This window comes from Neodiprion virginianus, chromosome 7 (assembly GCF_021901495.1).
Source record: "Neodiprion virginianus isolate iyNeoVirg1 chromosome 7, iyNeoVirg1.1, whole genome shotgun sequence".
In the NCBI taxonomy this organism is placed as follows: domain Eukaryota; kingdom Metazoa; phylum Arthropoda; class Insecta; order Hymenoptera; family Diprionidae; genus Neodiprion; species Neodiprion virginianus.
Genome location: NC_060883.1, coordinates 18,310,988 through 18,338,848, shown reverse-complemented (window position 1 = coordinate 18,338,848; position 27,861 = coordinate 18,310,988). Strand labels below are relative to the sequence as shown.

Below are 27,861 nucleotides of genomic sequence, written 5' to 3'. Positions count from 1 at the left end.
TGGACGAAACGAAGGAGAAAAAGAAAACTGGGAAGAAAAAAACAAATGTAAGAAAAAAAAATTTCAGGTTCAAATCTCTCCTGCGGTAAGCCGCAGCACGGTCGAAGGAGGTGGATCATTGCTGCGTTTACGCAGCCTGCAACACGAGCGTATTTATTATTGTTGTTGTTATTATTATTATCATCATCGTCATCGTCATGGTCATCGTTACTACAAACATTTTTATCGTTATTATTATATTGGTGTAGTCGACCTGGTGGTGGCCGCCTTACTTACACCAACAGTAAACAGATTAGGGATCAACCCTTGGATTAAGATTAGGGTTTTGAATTAAGATCAAGATTACGCGGATATATATATATGTATATATATATATATCTATGTATGTATGTATGTTAAATGTCGTGAGGGAGTAAGAATGCGAACGTTGCGGAAATAGTTTTAACCCTAAGAAATCCACCCCCCACCCCGAATACGAAGATCCCGTAACACCACGTCTTATACCGTGGGATGTAGGGTTTCGGTGTAACGAAGAAAAAAAAGTGTTAAAAAACACAAAAAACACAAAAAAAACAAATAATAAATCATTCATCGCGCTCGGTTGTAGAGCAAATGATCGTAGGAAAAAAATTCACAAAAAATCGAATCTTATATTTTTTAGATCCACAATTGTGACCCGAGACTCGGAGGGGTTAAACGTTAATGTGGCGCATACAGGGCCGTGCCTCATTTATTTCGGTCCCCGGTTACGCGCAAAACACATACACAGAAATATGTATAATACTTGAACAAAGGGTACGTCTGATTGTGAGCACAAAGCGTCTATTTCTGCAGAATAGAACATATACATATATATATACAATATAAAATTATACAATATACACACATATATACATATATATATCTTAATATATATAAATCTCGTGTCACGATGTTTGTCCTCAATGGACTCCTAAACCACTTAACCGATTATAATAAAATACGCACACCATGTGCAGTTCGATCCAACTTGAGAGATAGGATAGTTTAAATCTCAAATTATAGTCGCAATTATAATATATTGCTAATTATTTGTCTGTTATTATTCGACAGTCACAATTATGTGTTAACTCCGAATGATTCTAACAGATGTCGATACCTTTCGACTGGGTTGAGTAAGTAATCAATAGATGGCGCTGCTATGGTAAATCTACGAACGTGTCATATAAGCCACATTTTAACAGCATAACTAGCAACCCATCCCGGCTTCGCACGGGCATATAATAATATAATAAAAGAAAATACACAATGTTTACAGTGAGTTTCTAGAAAAATAACATTTATATTATTACTTAATATTATTATATGCCCGTGCGAAGCCGGGATGGGTTGCTAGTATATATATATATATATACATATATATATATATATATATATATATATATATATATATATATATATATATATATATATATATATATACAAGTATATACACGTGTCAATACAAAATACATAATATACACCAGACCGAAATTTAGCAGCAGCAGCGGCATCGGCAGCATCAAGTGAACTGGAGCTTGGAAATGCGCGACGGTATTCTGTCTGCTGTATATTTGCTCACCGTGTATTCCCGAGCGAGTTCAAAATCAACCCCCAACGACCCCTTCCCCGAAGTTTCCCCCCTGCGCCTTCCTGCCCCGCCGGCATGCACGCTGCTACCACCACACCGCACACTTCCGCAACACACTTCTTCGCTCCCTACCTCGCCGCCCGTCACTGGGAGGTTGTAATTGGGACCGAATCCCCGAAACTTTGTCCAGCGTGCGACGACGGCATCCGTAAAGTCCGCGTTACGCGGGAAAAGCAGGTTCGCCTCGTTAGCCGGAACCTTAATATATACCTACTATAACATATACATATACATATATATATATATATCCATTGTTTGTAAAGTTGATGTAACGATGCACCGAGAGAAAAAAAAAAAAAAAAAAAAAACAGAGTACCTTTCAAAAGTGAGAACAATCGTAAAAAAAAATCTTGCGGCAATTCCAAGAGGTCAGGGTAAAACCCAAGTCGAATTGGCGTGGAATGCCCCATGTACAAACGAATCGTGTGAAATTACCCGTACTTAAATGTCAACGAAATAAAACTGTTTCTCAAATACCGTATGTTTGTAAAATTCGAAATCTAGAAATTTCTTTCAAACCATTTTTTTTTCAGAGGAAGATGAAGAAAAAACAAAAAAGGAAGAATATTTGGCTCGGAAAAATTTCAACCCCGAAGAATCGGACAAAAATACACGTACCGCGGAGTGAGAAAAAAAAAAGGAAAAAACGATTTTGGTGACTGCGAGAAAAAACAAATCCAAGTTGGCGGATGTCAGTGACGCAAAAAGGAATGAAAAGAATATACACGCGTATATGTATATACGTATATATGGGTCAAATTACCGAGATCGTCAGGGTTAATACCCGTGACGCTACATATACATATATATATATACACATCAAATCCATACCTACCCCTGCAATAGTGAAAAGGCGGCTGAGGGTTGCAAGCGTCGCGGGTCGCGTTAGCTTTAGTCTGGCTAAAATCAATGACGGGGGTGCCGCGAAGGGTGGCGTGGGAGGTTTTGGGGGGTGATGCTCGAAAAGTACCAACTAGGGTATAAATTTTCACCCGCAGGCTCGAGGTCAAGGCCTCGTTTTCCCATATATAATATATATGTTTGTATATATGTATAGGTATAACGCACAGTCAATCTACGTACCGGACGCTAATCGCTGATAACTCCGACTACAGATTCAAGGTAATTTTATCATCGAAGCTCAAAGGCAGCGGCTGAACTTTTCGTTTCAAATTAAGGCATAATCTCAAGCCCGATGATTTTTATGCGGCGTCTTGACGAGAGAAAACAAAATTGCCGATCTTTTAACGGATTTGAACTATTTCTTTTTTTTTCGTTTTTGTACCGTTTCATTTTTCCAGAGTTTGCTTCAATTTTCAATATATATACATATATAAGTGAACGAAAAAAACACGGATGTCAATTGTAAGTAATACGAAAATTCGAACTTCAACTGAATGATGAAAATCGTTGTGAAAATGTGACCAAAAATTCAAGTTAATATGAAGAAAGAGAGTAAAAAAAAAGGTTGAATGTGTTGATAAAATAGACGAAAATTAGTGTATAATGGAACCGGTGTAAAAATGATGAAAGTGAAGGATAAAAGTTTTGATTGATTTGATTTTGAGAATGCTGAAAAATAAATGAGAAGAAAAAAAAATCAAATCCATCGCGAACTCGGTCGTCTTGAAATCTTTGGAAGTTGGAAAATACGATTTCTGAGAATTTTAAAAAAGGGTCCTTTTTCAAAATCACTTTGAACATTTGTTTAAATAATTGATCGATTGAAAAAAAAAAGAAAAAGAAAAAAACATCAAAATCTTGACAAAATTCAGATTACTGTTTCAGAGTTAAGAAAATCGTAGAAAATTTTTTCAAACAAAATCAGAAACGATGAGGATCAAACGTTGGTCGGATTCGTATCGATAATTCCTTCCCACATGTAATACCCTCGGTACACAAAATATCCGCGCGCGTTCAATTTTTGTCATAAAGTTACCCGCGGCATGTGAATAAAAAAAAAAAAAAAAAAGAAAAGAAGAGGAAAGAAAAAAAAAAAAAATAATTAAAAAAATTAAAAACTATTCGTAAAGCTGACTATTGAAACCTGTCGCTGTGACAACCATTTTATACCTACAGGTCGTATACGTTACACATAGGTGCATTTTTTGTTTTTAATTTTTTTTTTGTTGTTCGTCGGGCATCGAACGACGCTGAATGCGATGCAACGGAAAAATGTAAAAACAGGTGTTGTAACGTATGCACACCGCCTTGGGATAGATCCGTGCGTATAGTTTCGATGTCGAGTCATCTTTGTTACAGGAATGAATATATATATATATATATATATGAAATATCGTGCGTATATAAAGGGTGTAAGGTATAATATTGTATGCACATATATACATACATAGATACGCGTTGTACGCATGATAAAAAAAATATACATACAGACCGCATATTTAATTTATGTCACGTCGTCGCTGGGGTGGGGGGGAGGGGGGGCGTTTTCGAAAGTACGATTTCAAAGGGGGAAGGGTGCAAGGGGGTGTAATACGTAAAGTAGGCATCGTATATAAATATATACCCAATGCCGAGTTACGTTATGTATAATGTGTGCATAGTGTATATAGAGACATCTCGAGAAAAAAAAAAAAAAAAAGGGGATGAATTTATGCGCGGCGCGACGTTAGTGCCGGAAGGAAAGCCGAGAATAAAGGGGAAAAAGAGAATATATATATATATGTATATATATATACATTGCCTCAATGAAAGAGAAGTAAGAGAAGTGAAAAGAGAGGAGACTGTCACGATTTGAGTGTAAAAGAGAAGACGGAGGGTGGCAAGAAGAGGTGAAAGGAAAGAAAGGGGGTGGGGGAGGGGGAAGAGTAAAAAGAGGAGAGAGTGGAAAAAAAAAAAAAAAATTTAGTCACGTCAATATTTGGTTAGCTGGAATTTCAAATTTCCTTTGGGGTTTACGTCGCGGGCGCCGCCTCTCTCTCTCTCTCTCTGTCTCTCTCTTTCTCTCTCTCGCTACTCCTTCTCTCTCTCTCTATCTTCTTTTTCCTGCTGTCGCGTTTCGGAGTCACGATGATGATCGATATGAGTGAAATGTTTGATTTTTATCACCACCGTGGGAAAAATTGTGTATACGTATACGTTGGAGTGTTGAAGAAGTGTTGGAAAAAAAAAAAGGAAGAAGTTTCCGATTTTCGACCATTGAACCACCGTAAAAAGTTTTTTTGGGTCAAAAGAAAGATTCTGTTAAAAAAGGTGAGCGTTGCATTTTATGAGATTGAATCAATAATGAAAAGATCGTGAGATGCAATTTTCAAAAATCAACCGGAGTCTTAACATTATGATTTAAACGTTACCCAAAAAAAAAAAGCGTATCGAAGAAATGACAAGATGTTTGCCAGAAAAGGAAGAAGACGATGTCCGTTTGAAATGTTTTCCAAGTAAAAATCGAATCAGAAAAATTTTTTTCGCAAACTTTTCCAGCGTCGTCAACAGATAGAAACGCGTAGCGGTGTAAGTTGGTAAGGGAGTTAGGGTAGGTGGAGATGGGAAGGAAAAGGAGGAAGACTCCCCAAGGTTTTCGTCCTCTTGAGTGGTAGCATGAGGCAAGTGAAACGGACGACTTCTTGCGGCGGTTTTGGGGGATGGTGGGCCCGTAACTCTTAGCCTATTGCCGTCCACCGCCAAGCATTTTCCCAACGAGGCCTGTCACCAGAAATATGCGACCGCTGGGTCATATTAAGCCCCCCCCCCCCCCCAAAGCTACTCTCTCTCTCTATCCCTCCTTCTCACTCTTTCTCTCCGAGCGTCTTCCGACGTCATTCATCTTCCCCGACCTTTCCTCCTTCATTTGTAATTCCTCTGTAGTATGGGACTGTTGTACAAGTATCCTGTACCCAACCACCACCACCACCACCACCACCACCACCACCACCACCACCACCACCACCACCACCCTCTCATTACCAGTCGGCCGTCTTGAAAGAACCTAACCTTCTTCGTCAGGTAAGACGGGGATGACGGAAAGTAGTCGGTGTTGCTTGCTAATTCACGGTCCCGGCTGCCAATTCAATTCGTAAACCGATACTCCGTGTCGTTTGTTGATTTCAATTCGGACCATTGACCTAACCTGTATCAATTTAATTGTAGATAACCTTGCCCCATGACCTGAGATAACCTGATTCAAGTTAAACCCAACCCAACCTGATCTAATTTGATTTAATCTGAGGTTTAAATTGCTGCTCGAAAAATGGTATTTCCTGTATTTAAATGAACTCGTTACGTTCCGAATGATTTTTTCCTCATACGTGCGTGGTATATCTGTACGTATATATATACGTATACACGTTGTGTGATTTCCGGATGTAAGCGACCCTCATTTCCGGAACACGGAATCAGGTACCAGCCGCACGATTTAAAGATTAGAGTGGAAGCGATGCTTTTGGTAAAGAAAAATGAAAGTGGGTCAAGTTTAGCGTAGCGGGCCTTGGTCAAATATTATTGGGATAAATGATTCAACGGCGAGTGCGACAAGATGCCTTGCAAAAAATCAAGGATAAATGTTCTTTGCGCGGAAATCGTAGGATGGATAGTTTTCGAGTTGGAGAGCTTTTAAGTTGAAGAACCGCGGAACGACGTGAAGTTGGACAAAAGAGCGTCGCGCGCCCCGCCTCTCGGGTCGTCTGCTAGAGGAGCGAGGCGGCGATTGGTCCAATTCGAAGCTTCGATAACTCGCTAACGGTACGTCTCTCGATATTCGTGTAAAGGAAGTTTCTAATCAATTTTAAGCGTAGAATCCGCGTGCCGAATACGGCAATCTTCCGATCTGAAATAACCGACGAAACGCGTTAACCCCGAATGAAAATTCAAATTTAATAACGTCGTTAAATCTAACCGAACGTACGGGGGATGGGTTAAAATTCTATGCGTCAGAATTTTCGAAGATTTATCGTAAGGAGAGGGTAGATAAGAGAAAGGGGATGAATACTCAAGGGTGGATGAAACGGTGAGTGCCTGGCAGAAGGCACGCGGAGAATCCTACTACCTCAAGGTCGAGCCAATTAGACATTTAATTACGACGGCAAAGGAGATGCGAGGAGAAGAGGGGGGAGGAGGTGACGGGATTGAGAGCGGCAAGACGCTTCTGGATAGAAACTTCGCTTCGTCCTCCCCTGCCCCCGAACTCGGATTGCGAATTTGCGACGTACGTGTGTCCGTGTGTTAGGTAGTCACCTTTTCGTGTATGTGCGCATTGAGAATTCATACCTTTGCTTCCCTGTCACAGAAATGTCAAAATCTTAACCACCCACCACCACCACCACCACCACCGACGGCGAAGATAATTATCTCTACAAATTTCAAGATTAACCTCCCTTCCTTGTGACCTCTGAGAAGTTTGATGGAAATTAATGTTCGTCTTAAAATGACAATTTTGCCTACCACGTTTGTACCACGCGTGAATTTATGTAGGTTGTACGTTTCCGCACTGAAATTAAAACGACTATTTTACAATTCACGTGTAACGTAGCTTTTACTGCCAGTTTGTTTGAACTAGCTTTTGTGTTTCCAAGATTTACAGAAATTTTTCCCAAACGAAATGAAAAAAAGAGTAATCGTATTTGTCACGATTTTTCTCCTTTACACATTGTAAACTCGAAACTTTCATAATTTTCTATTACATTGTTCCGTGAAATGCAGAATTTTATTTATAAACTTATGGAAAAATATTTTCACAAGACATTTTATACACGCGAAGAAGATTCAAAGACATTTCAAATTACGAGTATTAAAAAATACCAAAAAAAAAAAATAAAAAATCAGTTTTCACCCCAACGGTGAATCGATAATAAATGATCTGCGGGAGAAACTGTAATTTGATTTGACGAGCGATGAAATCGATGTAAAAAGAAAGGAAGAAAAAAATACTTCAACAAGCGATTATTTATCACAATCAGCCCATCGCTACGCAATTCATACACCAAGTTAAAACGAACAGTGGTGAATAAAAAATAAAAAATATAAAATGTTGTCAAGGTTGTGAAATGTAATAAAATAACCGTTCAACCTTCATTACGGAAAAAATAATAAAATTCGAAACTGACAATGAGCAGAACCATACATAGATAGTATTTTCAACAATGTTATTCTAAACGATGTTCAAGTATATTTTATATCTATATCTTATACGTATATATATATATATATATAACTTTAAACCCGAAGAGAAAACTGTAATATCGTTTGACGATAAATTGTATCAAATTTCATTCGATAAAACAGATCTTCTTCTTCTCTCCACGTAACCGTTGTTCAATTCTATTTGTATGTTATTCTAGAGATTCCTTGAAATTGAACACCTTTCCCCCCCCCCCCCCATTCCCAAGAGAAGAGATACATTTTTACGCATATAGTGGTCGTCATACGGCAGCTAGATAAATGTATTCGAATTATGTCAAATGCCTGTTCTTTTTTTTTTATTTTTTCACACACCTCATAGCTACGGTTTTATTGTTATTAAAATTTCATCCCCGTCTTAAGAATCTAAATCGATTTTTAAATCATATCACGGATGAACAGCGTTGAACATAATTTTATTTTCTCTAATTCCTTCGAAGAATGATAAAAATTGTGGAATTAATTATTAATTTCTATGATATTGAGAATTTTTCGTTTTTTATTTTTTTTTTTTTTACACATTCTCAATAATTATTAACCGCGAAAGGGAAAAATATTTCCAAACGAAGGTTGCTTAATATCTGACATCGTCAATGCGATTGATTGTAACAAGATTTGATCGAAGGAAACTGTTTCGAAAAAGATAAAGAAACAGAATGACAAACGGAAAGAATGCGTGATAAAATTGTCGCTGAGAATGTCCGGCGAGAGTTGTAAAATTAATTGTGGGATGTGGAATTAACTCGTCATTTCCCCTCCAACAAGTGCCGACTTCCGTCAAGTGTAATAAATGAAAAGGAAACTAACGAACAGTGAAACGTGAACTTGCAGTGAATGAGAATAGGTAAATATAATACTAGGTATACTTGAAAAAAAACAAAAGAATAAAGATTCGTTCGTTATTTACTTATTTTCTCCAACAAATACACACTCATATATATGTCTGAAAAATTGTTAATTAAATCGTCATTAAAGGGAAATTCCGGTGAAATTTCTGTGACACCGAGTTTTTGCGTTTTCCAAATTACTAAAAAAATATGTCATCGAAAATTCCTTCCAACGAGACTTACGTCAGAGGTATTATTACACGCGGTGGAGAAAAAAAAAAAAGAAAAGAAAAAAAAATAAAAACTACGCGCAAGAAACTTTGAGCAAAAAATTTTCAGCCCACCGTTGCCGAGTCTTGTTGGAAGTTCGGTAACTTGAAAAACGAAAAAAAAAGTGCGTTTACTACACTTTTAGCAATGATCGACGTTTGGTCCGTCGGTTGCGGAAAAAAAACCAAAAAAAAAAAAAAAAACCACGAATCATTTCAAAGAAAAGAAAGTATGCACAAAAAAAAAGAGCGTAAAAAAAAATTTGAAAAAAAAAGAAAAAGAAAAGAAAACACTGAAAGAAGTAAACAAGGATGAAAATCAAAGAATCGCATGTCCGTGAAGAGGAAAATTAGCTGCGGGATGCAAATTGGCTGCTGATTCGTATTCGCGAGCGTAAAGTAACTAGATAATCCGACCGATTATTAGCGCTTTCAATATGCAAATCGCTTAGCGCGTTTCGGTAAACAGAACGGGTCGATGGGGGTTCGCGGATATAAACGCGCGAAGGTGAAGGATGAAAAAAGAAGTATGATGAGGGAAGTTTGGAGGGGTCGTCGCGCTGATGGCGCGGGCGCAACCCTCGAAGGTTTAAAAAAAAAAAAAACTCTCTCAAGTTCAAGAGACTACGAGATGGTCCGCCTTTTTCCTCTTTTTTTTTTTCTTTCCTTTTTTGTTTTCACGCGGCGTGAAAAATCAACCAAATCCTACAAACGAACGTTGATAAGTGTATAAAAATGCGCGCGAGTCAAGGGTGTGCAAAAAAAAAAAAAAAAAAAAAAAAAAAAAAAAAAAAAAAAAAAAAAAATTTTATCTGTTACAAAACCAGAAAAAGAATTAGAAATCTAAGATAAAAGGAAGCGTGCATAATAATATGACGATCGCTGCGAACTAAAATTTGTCGCTGTTAAAATTGATTGAAAAAAAACAATTTACAAACGCCGACAAAAGACGGAGGAGAAGGTAAGAAAATAAAAACAAAAGGGTATGAGAAAAACAGAAAACGAGAGAAAAAAAAGGACATCCTACATTCTCCGAATGTTAAAATTAAACGACCCGAGAAAAATTTTCGTCCGTTGGACGAATTTGTCGAGATTGCGCGCAAAAATTTTTTAAACGCAATTCACGCGAGTGTAAATAATTGAGTTACTATTCGTTTTATTATTTTTTTTTTTTTTTTTGTTTTAATTTTTAATCCCTACGCAGTCGTTATACGTGAAACATTACACGTGCGTACGAGTAAATAAAATATAACATTCCGATTATGCGATTTCGTGCAAATTCTACCAACATTTGCACGAAAGTTACGAAAAACGGTACACGTTTTTTTTTTTTTTTTTTTTTTTTCAGCAGACATTTTCGCCGCGGCGCACGAAATGTTTGTCGCTGTTGTTGTTGTTGTTGTTGTTTTTACTTTTTCGTTTCGTACTTTTTTTTTTTCCCCCTAGGTAATTCCAATTTCCCAATGAGTCAAAACACAACGATTTCACATTATCCGCGGTATAGAAAAATAATTCCCGATACACGAAAATCGCGAGTGTTTTTTTTTTCTTTCTTTCTTTCTCTCTTGCTTTTTTTTTTGTCTTTTATTGCGACTGAAATAAAAACGTCGATTCTGAATTTGAATGAAGATCGATATTTTTACTGTATGTTTCCGTATCGTTTCTTTTTTTTTTTTTTATGCCCCCCACAACGAATCCGAACGCCTCGTAAATATCCACGTTTCGGGATTCGAGTTACGCTCAATCCGTTCGTAATATACATATATACATCATATTACAATATATGTATTTATATATGTATGTATAATTTATATATATATATATATATATATATAGGTATATATTGTAACAGTGCCGGCAATTCGCAGGGTCGTGAAAACGGAATTGAAGCATGCGTGTGTTTGTGTGTGGAGGATTGGAGCTTATACCGAAGAGCCACAACTTTAACCCCGAAATTGTTTCTCATACTTGTGCCCATTCGTATTGCATCTAGTAATATACCATAGCGAGAGTTTTTACGACACGTGAACGTTACGTGACATTTATGCACCTATATTATCATCCGATGATGCGATAATTGCTATATATATTCATAGCATAGTCATAGTATTTTCGACGATGCGATTTAAACAATAACATCAACGATATCCTTCCGACTTAAAAGGTTCTATCCGTTCTTCAATATCATAATTCTGCGTGTGATGACGTGTAAAAATGTTGTAGAAAAAAAGTATTCCTACCATTATTGGAAATAATAATAATAGGTAAAAGAAAATTAGACGATGAAAAAAAAAAGTAACGCGAATCAAGCCTGATTTTATTACTTTTTCTGTTGCTTTCAATTGTCAAACTCACTTGAGTCAATTGTTGATAAATTTTTCCGAATTGTCGACTATATAGCTATATAATCTAACACGGGCCAAGATTTCGATTCTGTCGAGCCGTACGGGAGGCGAGTGAAAAAAAAAAAAAAAAAGGAAACAAAGCCGCGGAACGGGAAGAAAAAAAAAATCAAAATCGACACACTCGAGTACAATGAACGTGGAAAAAAAAAATAAATAAAATATAAAACAGAAGAAACACAATTGATCGTGCAGATACAAAAATAAAACTGACAATGAATAACGCGGTAAGATTTTAGGATTTGAAACTAAACGGGGTGTGTAATAAAAAAAGCGAGTGACACAAAAAAAACGGGGTCGTTACATTTCTCTCGTGTTCCTTCTTTTGATTCGTCGTTTTTTTTTTTTTGTTTTTGTGTTTTTGTTTTGTTTTGTTTTTTTTCGCCCGAACGAAAAGAAGAGAGGGAAAAAAATAAGACTAGAATTGTTCGTGGTTTTTTTTTTTTTTGGTTTTCGTTTTTTCTTTTTTGCCCGTAGTAATTTCGAAGCGAATGAATGGAACGTTTTTGTTTGTTTTTTTTTTCTCTACCATCATCCACCACGCCTCGCGCTCTAATTCGGCGTTCCTCTTCTCTTCTATTCTCACGCCCCCGCCTTTTATTCCTCGCCGCCTCAAACGAAAGAAATGAAATATAATATTCCGGCACGACCACCCCCGGCTGCATATATCCCCGTTCCATTTCACCAAATCCCCAGTTTTTCTCACCCACCCTTACGCGCAGACCGGCAGCAGCAGCAGAAGCAGCAACACACGCAACGCAACGTAACGACCCTTCCGCCGCAACCGCGAATGGACGAGAACCCGGCGAATCCGACGGGAATACGAAAAGAGGGGGAGAGAGAGAGAGAGAGCTGGTTGATGAAAAAAAGGGATGAACGGAATAAAAAAAAAAAAAATTAAAAAAAAAAAGAGGGAAGGAAAATACCAAGCAGGCGAAAATTAGGAAGCGAAAAAACTGTGAAAAGGGGTGGAAAATCGAGTGGCAGGGGTCAACGGAAGGTAGGGAGGGTATGGCGTAAATGGTGAATATGTATACAGATGTGTGGAACGAGAAAGAAGAAAGGGATGGAGTGAGAGAGACAGAGAGAGAGAGAGAGAGAGAGAACAGGAAAGGAAATCTTGATAAATCACTGGTCGTTCTGTCGGGTTGGAGAGGAACGATGAAAAAAAAAAGTACATATATTTTCAAAGGAACAGAGTTGAACAAAAAAAAAAAAAAAGAGTTCCCCTATTTTGCCACCCCTGATTCGGCTTTTAAAGAATGGAGAGAAAAAAAAAAGTGTGCGGCAGGTATCATCCCTTAAAACACATGATCAATTAGGTGTCATTCTCGTTGTTTTATTTTTCCGGTTTTTCGTTTCTTTTTCTTTCCAGAATGAGGTTGGAGTTGGTAACGTTACTTAAACGATGCATTTTCACGAGAGAAAAAAAAAAAAAACAGCAACATTCAAATTCTTGAAAATATAACGACGTTCCGAGCTGCAGACTTCTACCTTTACCGATCGAGCAAACTCAAACTTATTCTTCTTATATTAAATAAACAAACGAACGAAAAGAGATATGAATAACTTTTCCAAACTCCGTTACAAAAGAGCGATGCACCGTTGAAATTTCAACCCCTTCCGTTCGTTTGTTTATTTAATATAGGAAGAAAAATTGCGATTTTGCTCTATCGGTAAGGGTAGGAATACCACATGACGTTAACCCTCATTTCACTTGAAAATAAATCGAATGATGAACGGTGCCGATTCGTTCACATTGATTTCACGCGATTTCCACTTATTTCCATCTCGTCGTGTGAATTTCAACGATATCAATCTCGTTTTTTCAACCATTATTTCATTCTCATCCGATTTACTTTCATACGCAATTCCGTCAAGAAAGCTTATAAATTTTTCAACACTTCCTTGAGTTATCGGCCCCTCGTATACGTACATTCATACATAAATATATACGTATAATTTATTTTTGATCCCTGCAAAACAACAACCTACATAACCAACGCCGTCTAAGACCCTAAACCAGCTATCCGTAAGGTATGTATGAAGGTACGAGCAAGAAAGGAGTAGAAGAACGGTGGGAGGGGGAGGGGGGGAGGGGAGAAACATCAAAATAAATCAAGTTTCGCGGGTTGTGTGTGGCGCATGCATGCGCAGCATGTTGGGAAGAAAAGAAGGCGGAAGGACTGACCAAATTTCACCTTCTGGGTTGTTTTAATGCCTTCAATTCCTCGCCGACTACATGTATATATATATATATATACATATATATACATATACATATATATATAGAAAGGTATAAGGAAGCAAAAAAGGAATCCCTTTATCCAAGAGGCTTTTTCTCTTCTCCCGAAACGCGTTGTTCGTTAAATTTCCATTTTCGTAATTTTTTTTTTTTTTTTTCCCCCTGTCGCAGAACTTTTATCCAACAAATATTTTTCACCTCTTTAAAATATCAAGTACTCACAGTACCACGTACGCTTGAATTCTACATTCATAGTCATTAACTTTTACGAACGTCGTCTGTTAAATTTTCTACGACATATAAGTTAATATTTTCGTATAATTTTTGTCATTACAAATATGTGTAAATTGTTGTTGCTGTTGTGAAATTACTATCAGTGCGGATGGCAAGTTTGATTATCTTCACCGCGTGGTAAATCGATTGTCAAACTTCGTAGTCTGTGTGCAATAAATATAAACAAGTAAAGGGGGAAGAGGAAAGTGAAAATAGGAAGGTAACGTAAGTCGTTGGATTTGCAGAAAAGAAAAGAAAAGAAGAGAAAATAAATAGAAAGGAGGGCAAGAAAATAAGAGGAGATGATTTTCCGGGGAAAGTTTTACATGCTCTTGTTTCATGTATCAGGGATTATAACTTGATGCATATAAACTTTTTCCCTTTTTCGATTACCCTAAACTTTCATCTCTCACCTCCTCGTTTCACCTAATTTTCCTAATCCTTGGCTCGAGAGACTCGCTTCGCATCGAGGTGTTGCAATTAGTTTCAAAGTGCGACAGCCTTCTTCAACGACGCGGCTTGCCGACTTTGATATATTGCAAGAGATTATCTCTAACTGTCGGATAATCGTTGCGTCGCATTTACCGCCTGGATATATTAAGTTATGCGTATATATATATATATATATATATATATATATATATATATATATATGCTGAAAATGAAGAAAATGAAAAATTAGAAGAAAAGGAAAAAGAAGAAGAATCCTCAGAAGTAAGAAATTAGTTACACCGTACACCGTAATAACGCTCCTGATTAAAAAATCTAATTTTACTCGATTCAATTTCAATTTTCATTCATTTTGCTTTTCATTTAATTTTCGAATCTTTTATTCTACCATATTTCAAACTAGCAACGAATGTTTATTCGACTCGATTCGTGTCACGACACGCGATAAAATCTGTGCGATTAAAATACGAGGAAATTATTTATAATTTTCTCCTCTGCTGCATTGTATCCCCATTGAAGGGGATTGAATAAAAAGAGACGATTACGAAAAGCGATTTGAAGAATTGCGATCGCCTTTCCGGAGTCGGAGAAAAAAGATATGTGAAATAAAAATGGGAAACAGATGCGAGAGGTTATCGTCGTCAGGGTTGAACGTCGTTCGTTTTGTCGTGAAACGTTCTATACACGTACAACCAACGACCGCTTTTAGCGATATTAAAAGCTTAGAGATCAAGTAGGTAACATGTACATCCGTGAAGTGGTGGATATAGAAAAAAAAAAAAAAAAAAATACAGGGTGAGTCATACATACTATGAAACGTAATCGCATTTAAATAATATATCACTTTCCACTTATTGCAATAACTTTTCACGTTACCACAATTACAATGATTTCTCAGTTACTACAATTAAAATGATTTTCCAGTTATTACAAGTCACAATAACTTTCCACTTACTGCACTAACTTCTAACGTTAGTAAAATTACACTGATTTCCCAGTTACTTCAACTTGCAGCAACTTTCCACTTAATGCAACAATTTCCCAGTTACTGCAATTAAAATGATTTTCCAGTTATTACAAGTCACAATAACTTTCCACTTACTGCACTAACTTCTAACGTTAGTAAAATTACACTGATTTCCCAGTTACTTCAACTTGCAGCAACTTTCCACTTAATGCAACAATTTCCCAGTTACTGCAATTAAAATGATTTTCCAGTTATTACAAGTCACAATAACTTTCCACTTACTGCACTAACTTCTAACGTTAGTAAAATTACACTGATTTCCCAGTTACTTCAACTTGCAGCAACTTTCCACTTAATGCAACAATTTCCCAGTTACTACAATTAAACTAATTTCCCAGTTACTACAACTTGCAATAAATTTTCATTTACTGTAATAACTTCTCATGTTAGCAGAATTACACTGATTTCCCAGTTACTTCAACTTGCAGCAACTTTCCACTTAATGCAACAATTTCCCAGTTACTGCAATTAAAATGATTTTCCAGTTATTACAAGTTACAATAACTTTCCACTTACTGCACTAACTTCTAACGTTAGTAAAATTACACTGATTTCCCAGTTACTTCAACTTGCAGCAACTTTCCACTTAATGCAACAATTTCCCAGTTACTGCAATTAAAATGATTTTCCAGTTATTACAAGTTACAATAACTTTCCACTTACTGCACTAACTTCTAACGTTAGTAAAATTACACTGATTTCCCAGTTACTTCAACTTGCAGCAACTTTCCACTTACTGCAACAATTTCCCAGTTACTACAATTAAACTAATTTCCCAGTTACTACAACTTGCAATAAATTTTCATTTACTGTAATAACTTCTCATGTTAGCAGAATTACACTGATTTCCCAGTTACTTCAACTTGCAGCAACTTTCCACTTACCGCAACAATTTCCCAGTTACTACAATTAAAATGATTTCCCAGTTACTGCAACTTACAATAAATTTTCATTCGCTGCAATAAATTCCCAGTTACTGTAATTAAAATAACTTACCATCTACCAGAACAACTTTCCATATTACTAACGATAAAATATTTTTCTAATTAATTACCATTGAAAAAAAAAAGAAAAGAAAAGAAAAGAAGAAAAGAAAAAAAGAAAACCAAATCCCTCCATCTATCCGTCCATCTCTCTCGGCGTAAGTTCACTCACTCGCCGGGTAGCTCGCTCAGTGAAGGAAGGTTGGTTCGCGAGGTAACAGAAACGAGGGGCGAAATTTTATTTACTTTCCGGGAATCGATAGGGGGCGCGAACCCCCGGACGAAGCGAGCAAGCAAGCAAGCAAGCAGCACCAGCAGCAAGGGGGGGGGGGGGAGAAACGACGGCACCGCGAAAGCGCCGCGACGCCGACGTCGACGTCGGTCGTAACGTAGTCGTCGGGTACGTCGCGTCCCTCTTTTGTTCCGACACAGAGGCATCCACCTTCCTCTCCCTCCCTCTCTCTCTCTCTCTCTCTCTCATCTCCTTCTCTCTTTCTCCGTCCTTCTACTCGGTCGGTTTCTTGGCCTCGTATAGATGCCGCGGAACGCTGCTCAGCCATTCGCTCGGTGAATCAAATCAAATTCACCGGCCCGGCGCCCCGATAGACACATTATTTATCCAAACAAGCATACACACAAGTACGTACACGAGTTTCGTTCGGATCCCTCGACGCCGCGTCGTATTTATGCTCCTTATGCGTTTATACGCGTAAGTTACGCACGCCTGTGTATTTTTTACCTATACACGTACATAAATATAATACACGTAGCGTGTCGCGGCACGTAAATCGCGCTGGTCGTACATGACGTTGTGACGTGTATTGAGAGAGAGAATAAAAAAATTAAAAAAACGTACCAAAAGATTCGAGGGGTGAATTCAGGGCCGATTTACTTCGAACCTGACCTAACCCGCAGCGGAATTGTTATTACGGTACAGCGTACGATCAATCCTTCCAAAAGCATCTCTTGTGCGAAAATTTTGCGCCGAGTACATTAACGCGTAAACTGGCAAGTAAATTTCACTCTGGAACGTGGAAAGTATCAGCGTGAAAATTTACGTTCCGATAAGTACCGGCAACGATAAGTGTCGTGGGGAAAAAAAAATTTTAACCAAAAGAAGTGAAATCGAAATCCTTACTGCCTGGTACATAATTTCTGCGGAAAAAATTCACTGAGAAAAATTTCATTTGTTATAGTAGCTAGAAACATTCGCGATGTAGTTGATACGAATTTTCGAGGTTAGAATCTCAAATGATTGAGAGGTGGTGACTCGGAAAGGTTTGGGAAGCATTTGTTACTGGGTCGGAAAGTTGATTCCTCAAAAAAACGGTCAGAATTTAACGCTTAATGCTCTTTGAGAATTCAATCGTACACATTTTGCGTAAGTTGGCCGGCCTGCGTCGCAGACAAGAATATCGCTGCGTGAAGATTTCGCCGACCAATGAGATTTAATTACTTGACGCATGCGCCGTTGATTTTCAAGTTTTCAAGAGATTGTCCCGGTATATAAAGTATTTGACTAAACTTTTCATATTCATTCATGAAATAACCGCAATCAACAAATATCGTGAAACAAAATTCGCCTAATGTTTTTTGTTATTGTATCAAAAAAATTACCTCTTTTCTAAAATAACAAATCCAAACTACCGATATGGATTCCCTTCGACTAAATATCGTATAAACGTTAACTTGAAGCCTACATGCGTATAACCCGTATACAATTCATGCGTAATTCTTACACGATTTTTTCTACCCAACTTTGTTCCTCAAAACAAGTTTAAAGGTTCCATTTAGGTATAAAAATAAGCCTGTTAAAATTTCACCCCCTAATACCAACACATTAAGAGTTTGCGCATCGCACTTTTCTATATTCCATAACAATAATATCGAAAAAATGATTTTTGTTACTTCTGATTTTTATAACTAGCTAACGAAGCGTCGCAAAGAAAATTCACCGAAATACTTTTTTAGATAACAGAAAGCTCTTGAAAAAAGTTCTCTTACACCATTCTACGATAAATCTACACTTTCAAAAGTTATTTCACGGCTTTCAAATAACTTTTGCAATAGTGAATTTATCAGAAAATAGTAACAGATCTTTACAATACATATATATATATATATATATATATAATATTTTCGCCGTGTAGATCAAAAGCTTCCGTTCATGGTAATAAAATAGTGCGTCGGTCACGTTTTTTTTTTTTTTTTTTTTTTTGTTTTCAAATTTTTAACCAACCTTGCGGAATGCGCGACCGCCGATCTTGATATCACAGAAGAAAGAAAGAAACAGCACTTTTATAGTATTAATGATTGCTCTTGTACGAACGCAACGCAACGACGACGAGGACGATGTTAATCGCGATCGTCGACGTTCAGTCTAGGACGACGACATCGAGGACGTTGCAGGAGCATCTATATAATCAGCAACAACAGCGGACCTAAAGGCTAATAACCCTGCGGCAGTTATCTGACATGAACAGCATCGACTTCTCGGTACAACGAGGTAAAACAACAACAACAGCAACGACAACAACGACAACAACATCATCTCATCATCCCACGCGATTATAACGTACCTATGCCTACGTTTATATGTATGGTGAATTCCACACCAACTCAACCTGGGTCTGACAATTGATATATATATATATATATATATGGTCCTTATTCAGGGTGTTGACGAATTTTTGCCAGATCATCCCCCAAAATCAACTTCAAATAATTCGAAAAAAATCGCCTAATCTTTTCAGACTTTTACATCTAATCTAAGATGGTCCGCATTGTGATCGAAGTTTCTTACGGAAATTAACATGGGTAAAACTTTTTCTCTCAGTATATATTTTATTGCAAGAGTGATAATGTTTCAAATAATCTGTAACCGCGAGGATTTGGTGAGAATTAGTGCTACTGTCTGGGAAAAAATAGACATCATCGTACGAGGCAATCTAGACGAATTGCACAACCACGAAACCTGACTTTTTTTTTTTATTCAGAGGAAGTGCAATTCGTCTAGATTGCCTCGTACGATGATGTCTATTTTTTTTTCATACAGCGTCGCCAACGCCGACTGAAACCTCGCAGTTGCAGATTGTTTTTGGAACATTATTACTTTCACGATAAAATATACAGTGCGAAAAAAAGTTTTTCTCACGTCATTTCCATAAGAAACTTCGATCACAATCCGGGCTATCTCAGACTTGCTGTAGGAATCTGAAAAAATTTGACGACTCTTTTCAAATGATTTGAAATTGATTTCGGTGATGGGGCGGTAAAAATTCGTCAACACCCTAAACAAGGACCACCCTAGTATATAATATCTACACACACACTCTGACGCTAGTAATTTTATAAACCAAAATATAAGCCGCGCGTCGCGTTAAAGCGTAGCTGAAAATTAGAATTTCACTTCACCGCGAGTTGAAGCAAGGAAAAATAAAAAATAAAAAATAAAAAATACCGACCATCGGTTTCAGACACCCCCGTCAACCTTATCTTCTTGCGTCATAATGTACGCATCCTGCACGTCAATATCGTAGATATAATACATGTATATGTACAGTAGTACGTATACGTCACGGACCATTTACGCCTGCTACGCGTGGTATGCAACCCGACACGCGTCACTGATGCCTGTCTGTCTGACTGACTGACTGACGATCCGATATTTCAGAATGAAAAACGATTGGAAAGAGTCGTTGAGGGGGGGAAGGTGGGTGGGCGAACAAAGAGAGTAGACGAAAAGAAGCCGATGGGGTAAAACTGGGATGGGTACCCAATACCATCTTATACGCTTGTTACACGTACATTATGTATAACATATACACACACACACGCACACGAGGAGAAGATTCATCGATCAATGCATGATCGCCGATTCGAACGTGACGAATGTCCGTTGTTCTGTTTTCAAGGATCCGTCGATAAAAAAGAAAATTGTAAAATAAGGTCGAGACAAACTCGTGTAAGTCGTATTAGTCGATGCCAATCGTCTGGAATTCAATTAAAACTGTACCTGTTTTTTTACCTAACCCCTGAGGTTGAGAATTGAAACGAAGAAGAGGAAGAGAGAAAAAAAAAAAAAAAAATACTAGGTATTTCAAACAATAGAATCTCAACTGGAAATAACCGATTACTTTTAAGGAATTTCAAAGCTAATTACTTTCCATCGTATCGCGTCGTTGCGCGTGTTTCTTCCTCGTCTCGCGGTGGCGGTAAGAAAAAATAAATAAATAAATAAGTAAAAAAATAAATAAGCAAGTAAATAAATAAATAATCGCAATCGTTCGTCAGATATATTTCCAATGAATTACACAGCCAACTTTGTTCTTCGTACGGAAATTTAATTTCTTTTTTTCTATTTGGATATTCGGTTTTTATGTCATTGTATAATAACGTAAACAGAATTGTTATAATATATAAAAAAAAAAAAATTTACTTCACCACACTGCCATATCAACATGTTTAAAGTGCGTGCGCAATTTACGAATCATCGATGTCGAAACAATGATTCCGCCCGCACTCAAGTTTCAAGAAGCTCATTTCATTTTTGCGTTTCAATGAACTGGAGAAAAAAAAGAAAAAAAACAAGAAAAAAAAACAAAGACAACAACGTCTCACGCGGTTTCTTTTTATTTATCTATTTTCCTTTTATTGTTGTTGTTATTATTGTTATTATTAATATGCTTTACAAAATTACTCGTCATCCGCACTGTTGGAAATGATTCGTGAATTTACTACACATTTACTTACCGTTGAAAATTGACTAATCTGATTTGATGGGAATAAAAATGATCGATTTGAGCGAAAGATTGTAAGAGAAACTGCAATAGAGTAATTTGAATTTACAATATTGTGTTGGTAAATTTAATGTATTGTTTTGTAAATTGAATAAACAGCGAACGTATATAGGGTGAATTCGCTGTTACGTAACCGAATAAAACGTCGAATACGTTTCCGTGCAAAAAAAAATTTTAACAATGTATTTTTATTACGTATCGCTGCGATTCGAAGCGGACCGATGAATAAAATATATCGCCGTTCCTATCCATCGGGCATATTCGCTATTAGACACACAATTTATGTATAAATAATTTACACCATGATCGAAAATGATTCAAACCGATCGATCGGTTGATTTATTCGACTTTTTGACCGTCGGTGTATCGTTTATTCAACATCGCTTTAATAATTTAACGTACAATTTCAAAGTCTGCGTGCTTGAATGAGGGTTGTTAGTGCGAGTGAAATTAAAAATAATTGAAAAAAGTTTGGGGTCTTTTTTTTTTTTTTTTGTTGTTTTTTTCCCCAAATCAACGAATACGACAGACACGTGAAAGTCTTCTTTCACCGGCTTGTATCTTTCTATTTCCATTTTTAATAAATAAATAAAAGTTGCCGAAGAGAGAGAGAGATTTTTGTCGTTTAAGGAGAGAAACTCTGACAATGAGAAAGGAATTGCATTCCGGTTCGTCAAGTAGATACCTAACCCCAACTTGAACCCTCGGCTAACCGTCGTTGGATTTAATTGTAATTAAATCACCTGCATCACCTCATCTCCGTCTATAATTCACTTCTTCGATTCCCTCTATCCATATCTCGCCACCTACTTTCTTTCTCTTTCTCGGTTTTTCTCTCTTCAAAATGCATTGAGGGGCTCGTCTAGCGTAAATACCGTTTCTCATAGGTTCTTTGGATATTTTTTTGTTTTTTTTAAACAAACCATTGAAACCAAGTTTCTCATCATTTTCATATATATATATATTGACATTCGAACAAACTTTGTGCATTTTTCAGAAACGAAATAGTTAATTTAACCTAACTTATATCGCCTGATAGGAACGTGTGTTTAAAAAAACAAAAAAAAAAAAGAACAAAAAAAAAAAAAACGCTTCGGTAGTTTTCGTTTTACGAAAAAGTTTTCAAGTTACCGTCACTTTTTCCATTTGTTTAGCTCGTAAAAGAAAAACGGGTATAACAAAGATGCTGTAAAAATTTGAGCAAGATCGGTTTAGTGCTTTTTGAAATATCGTGTCTACACTGTTTATTTTTTTATTTTTATTTTTTTTTCACACGCGTCCCTACGTCGAGCGGTTATTTACTATTTCGTCTCGAAAATATTGACAAAGTTTGTTTAAATGTCAATAAATAAATATAATGTGAAAATTATGACAAATTTTGTTTCAACGGTTAGTCTTAAAAACAATACCCAAAGGAGCTTTTTAAAAAAAAAAAAACAGCCGAAATATATTTTCTAATAATTCAAACTTTATACGACGTGTATATGTACGATATTAATTTGTACAAACATTTTTTATTCAATAAATAAATGCAGCAGCAGCGTACCATTGATACAGTTTAAGAGACGAGATGCCCGTTTGTGGAATTTACGTTCCGTGTAACAAACTCGCGTTATCGACCCCTCGGCCAACCTGACCTGACCTACATTATCATCGTTTAGGTATTCGATTTAGTCGTCTTATTTAACGCGGTATATTCACACGGTCTATAAAGAACAATTGTATCGTTTGACAAGTCTGATTAATTTGACGAATTTTCTCAGAAATTTATATTTCAGGTATACAATTCAGGATGACGATGATGATGACGATGATGACGATGAACAACATCAACCTCATCTTCCGCGTTTTGCGCGTTTTTTTTTTTTGTACAGATTCATTCACTTAATATCCTAAAACTCATTTTCGTCATTATTTTTTATCGCGACAGTTGGTCTCGAAAGAACGAAGAGTCGCGACTTTTGCCAATTTTCAAATCAAAGATACAACGTAATTAATTGGCAACTGTACCAAGCTCTGATATTACGTGCAACAAAGTCGAGGGGTAAAAAAGAAAACTATATGGAAACAATGTATGTACCATTAGTGAAGAAAAGATAATTCCGGCGACATCAACCGTGACTCGAGTATCAAAAAGTAGAACTTGAAACTATCTTCGAAGAGACTGAAATGTGAGAGGAGAATAATTTCACACGATACGAGGAAATCAAAACAAAAATGTAAGAATGGCATCTAATGTATGTGTACATATGTATCTATAATGGTGGTTTCTTTTACAAAACTTTTTCTTTCTCCTTACGTACCCTTCGAAGTTTTTATCCTCAAACGAAGCCTAGTGAACCGGAACTAAGATTCTAAAAGAAGACTCATCCGGTTTGAATTCTTCGAACACTCTGACCGAAATATATCAGAAACTATGCAAATTGGAAAGCTGTTTTTGGTATCATTTTGCAGATAATCGAATTTTCTATAAAACTAAAAAGTCAAGGCTGCCATATACGCAAATGTTCATCTTGTATTCGATACGAACGATACGAAGATGAAACTCAAAAATAACTTTCCAACTTGTATACTTTACGAGATATTTCGGTTCGAGTGTTTGAAAAATTCAAACCGGATGAGTCAAGTTTTAGAATTTAGGAATCGAGTTCCGTTTTCACGAGACTTCGTTTGAGGCTAAAAACTAACTTTTCGAGGGGTACGTGACGAAGGGATAAAATAAAAAAAAAAAGTTGAATAAAAAAAACCACCCTAGTATCTATAATGCGTGTATAAAAGAAACCTCTTTCAACTATTCATCGTCCTGGTCTAAAGAATTTTGGCTTGTTTCAGGGAGAAACATCCAGCCGTCGGCAATCGTTGGGGAACAAAATTCTTGGGGCACGAAATTTATATAACGCGAGAAAAAAGATTTCTAGGGATTTTTTTTTGCCACCAAAATCTGAACACGGTAATTGAAGTTCGTAACGTCGACCCAACTTAAAATTGTAAGAAAAATAATGACTACTTTGCAAGTTGAAAACGATCGAATTGTAGTCAATTGCTTGCGTCGTTACATTAACCTAAAAAATTTCATTAATTTCATTTTGGAAAAGTATCGCGATTACATTCGGATTCGCTACACTACACGAGAATACCATCACAAAATTCTCCACTACAATAAATCACGCACTGCCGCCGAATGCGAGGCAACGCCAGAAGGATTAAATCAACTTCGGGGATTTCCGCAGACCTCTAGTGACAATAACAGGAGAAAAACGGTGGCGGGTGGGGAAAAAAAAAGCAAGATAGAAAAAAAGAAAATCCCTAGGGATCGATATTAAACAAAGGGCAAATAATCGTTGAGAATCGAAGGTGGAACGAAAACGTCGACGAACTTCACATTGTACGAGAATAAATAAATGTAAATGCGCTAATTGACAACTTGCCTCTGGTTTCTCCGTGCAGGATGAAACGCCGTCGTTGTCGTCGTCCTCTTTCTCCGATTCTCGATAACTTGAACGGGTCGCGCTGCGATTAGCGACATATTCACTTCGTTCATTCAAAGACACCGAGGGTGCGAGAGAAAGAAAAAAAAACCCACTCTCGAATATCACGAAATCACCACCAATCCAAAACAGAAAGAAGATTGCAGGTAGCGCGGTTTGTTGAATCTTCGGAACAACACTCACAGAATCACCACCGAAACCGTTGCGGCATTTTCATTGTTGTTTACCGCGCAATGGTAACAACGATCGTTTCTCATCTTTCTTGCGAGGTTCACTTTTTTTTGTTATTCTTTTTTTTTTCAATCTTTTACATCGAAATTGAATTTTTATCGCATCAATCCGCGAGTCGTGTATTAATAAAGGCGTGTTTCTTTTGTTTCATCTCTTTATTCACCGCGACGATTGTTTTCCGATCATAGAAACAATCGGCCAACTTCACTCAGCTCGAATTCAAACGCGCGCGTTTCGAATTTCAACGTTCACACGCGAAAAACACCGTCACTCGGCGAAAACACGAAAGAAAGAAAGGAAGCAAAAGGGAAGAAAAAAAAAAAACACACACACACAACTCCCAATAATTCCGCAGGGAGTTTCTTCGCTTCGTTTCTGTTTCGTATTTCACACTGTATCGCCGACGTTGGTCGGGGACGGACTGATCGAAACAATTTGCCTATACAGGTTAATCCGTTCCGTTTATCTATTTTGTCGTTGTTTAGCAACAGGTTATAGTAATAATGATAATATCAAATCCGATAATAATAAAATTCAATCTACAGATTTAACGAAGATGAAACACAATAGGTATAATATCGAATTAACAACGATAATTACAGCGAATAGAAGCGAATATCGTCAAGGCAAAACACACACCGACTTTTCCTTCTCAAGAACTTGTATATTTTACTTAACAGAACGTTCTTCTTCGCTGTACCCTCGCATTCGCGGGATATCATTAGTGTTTCGTTTGTTTTTCCGTTTCGTCTTTGCGTAATTAATCAAATCCGTAGCCAACTTCTTCTTGTTCTCATCACTATTATTATTTTTATTTTCATCACTTGTGCTGCATAAACGATGAATTTCACCAGATATATATATATATATATATAAATTTTATGACGACTAAGAGGAAAAAAATAGTACCGAAGAAAGAACACACTATGATCAAACACACCGCTATGTATCGAATGAACACGAATGAACACAAGAATAACTCTGCATCAAAACTGTGCTGCGACGATGAAAAAAGAATCGAAATAACCGAAACAGCTGCCGATCGATCAATCCGATGAATTCTCTAAGAGTGGGGATGATTGGACGGTGCATGGAGTAAAAAAAAGCCGGCGTTAGAAAAGCCCCGGGCGATGAACGGTCGTCGATGATGATTCGCTAGTTAAAATCTCGTCGTCGTCGTCGACGTTGTTGAAGGTGAAAAAGGATTCCCCGTTGCTCATATCGAAGACGACAAAGCCGGCTCGAGTCCGAAAGCGTCAGCTCTGAACTCTTCCGGCCTATAAAGGTAAGCAGAAAAATTCGAATATCGAACGTCGAACGCGAGTCATGGGAGCAGGACGACCGCTACCCTCTGTCCCGTAGACGAATCGCACTTAGCTTGAAATATCAACAACATCACACACAGTTGCACAATATCTTCATGCGGTGCGTAATCGTTAGTAATCCGTACAGATGCAGGTGAAGACAATTTTGAACAACACGCACTCGTCACGTCACCGTCATCACTTGGCTGCTCTGTTTGTTTCTACACGTACTTCGTGTGGTTTTAAGAAAACAGAAAAAAATAACGATTCCTGCCCCCCCCCACCACCGCCACCAACTACCGCCAAATGGTCAGAAAAACATTCGAAACTGTAACGATAATTAAACACGATCGCGCAACAACACGACGAATTATCACCCAACTTACTCCTGATTGTCTACTTCTCCGTCCGCACGCATTCGCGTTACGCTTGAAATTATACGCGCGCCGCGATGCACCTTTCTCTCGACGTACGTACGTCGCGTTGCACCGCAGGTACGAGACTGACGTTCGCCGAGCGAGCCCCCCCCCACACGACCCAGTCAACCGCCCCCCTCCCAACTCCCCGCTGCCTCACGGCCGCAGTCGGGGGGTCGACTGGGGGGGGGGGGGGGGGGGGGGGGGCGACGGGCGCGACACACGCGCGAGATCAGAGTGGGGAGTGGGTCGCGTGGCGGTCGTGGTGGAGGGGGGACGCGCATGCGCCGAGCTCGCGACTGGCTCATATAGCTTCGAGAGCGAAGCGAACGGTCGTGCAGCCGCGATCCGCGTCGCGTCTCGTCGTTTTCAGTCGCATGTAGGCGGCCGGAGGATTATTTATGCTTACACTCTTTCTCTCTCTCTCTTTCTCTCTGTCGCTCGCTCTCGCTCTCCGCGCGTTCAACGATCAAGATAATAGGAGGTTTTACAAGGGGGGGGGGGGGGGGGGTAAGCAATTACACGATCGCTTTGCCGATTCTGTTCTAGATGTTTTAAGCTGCCTCTGCTTGTTGCTGCTGCTGCTGCTGCTGCTGCTGCTTGCTGCACCCGCAGAAACCGCCCGAAGAGATCGTTTTTTTTTTTAACGAAGGGGAAAGACGCGTGTGTCGTGACAAAAAGATGACGATTTGTGGCAAAATTTTATGTACAATTGATCCTTTCGAAATTTTTTTTTTTTTCTAGGTTATGTCATTGTAAGTTTAACCGTTCGAGAACGTAACGGGTTAATCCGATTGTGAGACCCGTATCTTTTTCTTCTATAACGGTAATTGTTGAGAAAATTTCTCTTCGTCCAAAATTTTTTTCTCAGATATTCATGACTGATATGTTTATACTTCTGAACCACGCTATATTATATTCTAAAAGACAGTGAAAGTATAACACTGAATTTTGTCAGGTACATACATCGGCTTCGTAGGTACATTTGAAACGATATCGCATCAAAAATTGGACAGGGTCACTTTGACCAAGATTGTTCTCCATGATCGAAAAAATAGTTGGGTTGAGCGAAGAAATTCGAGCATTTTTTTTTTTTTTTCCGATCAAAAATATTTCCTCATCGGTAATTAGAAATTGACTTATTGACGCGAAGACGTTTGCGCGATGATTTTGGCGTGTAAGTCTAGCGTCCGTTGTAGGGATTCATGGGTAATAAAAAAATCAAATTGTACGGTTTCTTCTTCTTCTTCTTCTTCTTCTTAGAAAAAAAAAAAAAGACAAATTCCTAAAAATCATCTACTCTTCAGCGCCTCACACGAATCTCCCCCCCCCCCCCCCCCCCCCCC

The 27,861-nt window shown here is 37.8% G+C and overlaps 1 protein-coding gene across 1 annotated transcript in view; it reads right to left on the bottom strand.

Moving 5' to 3' along the window:
- The window catches only part of LOC124308813 (irregular chiasm C-roughest protein-like), a 90,287-nt gene extending 63,710 nt beyond the window's left edge, over window positions 1-26,577 (bottom strand). Inside the window, exon 1 of the mRNA XM_046771920.1 lies at window positions 24,505-26,577. Within this exon, the coding sequence (XP_046627876.1) occupies window positions 24,505-24,617 (113 nt within the window). The 5' untranslated portion in view covers window positions 24,618-26,577. The remainder of the gene's footprint in view (window positions 1-24,504) is intronic.
- Between the last annotated feature and the right edge of the window lie 1,284 nt (window positions 26,578-27,861).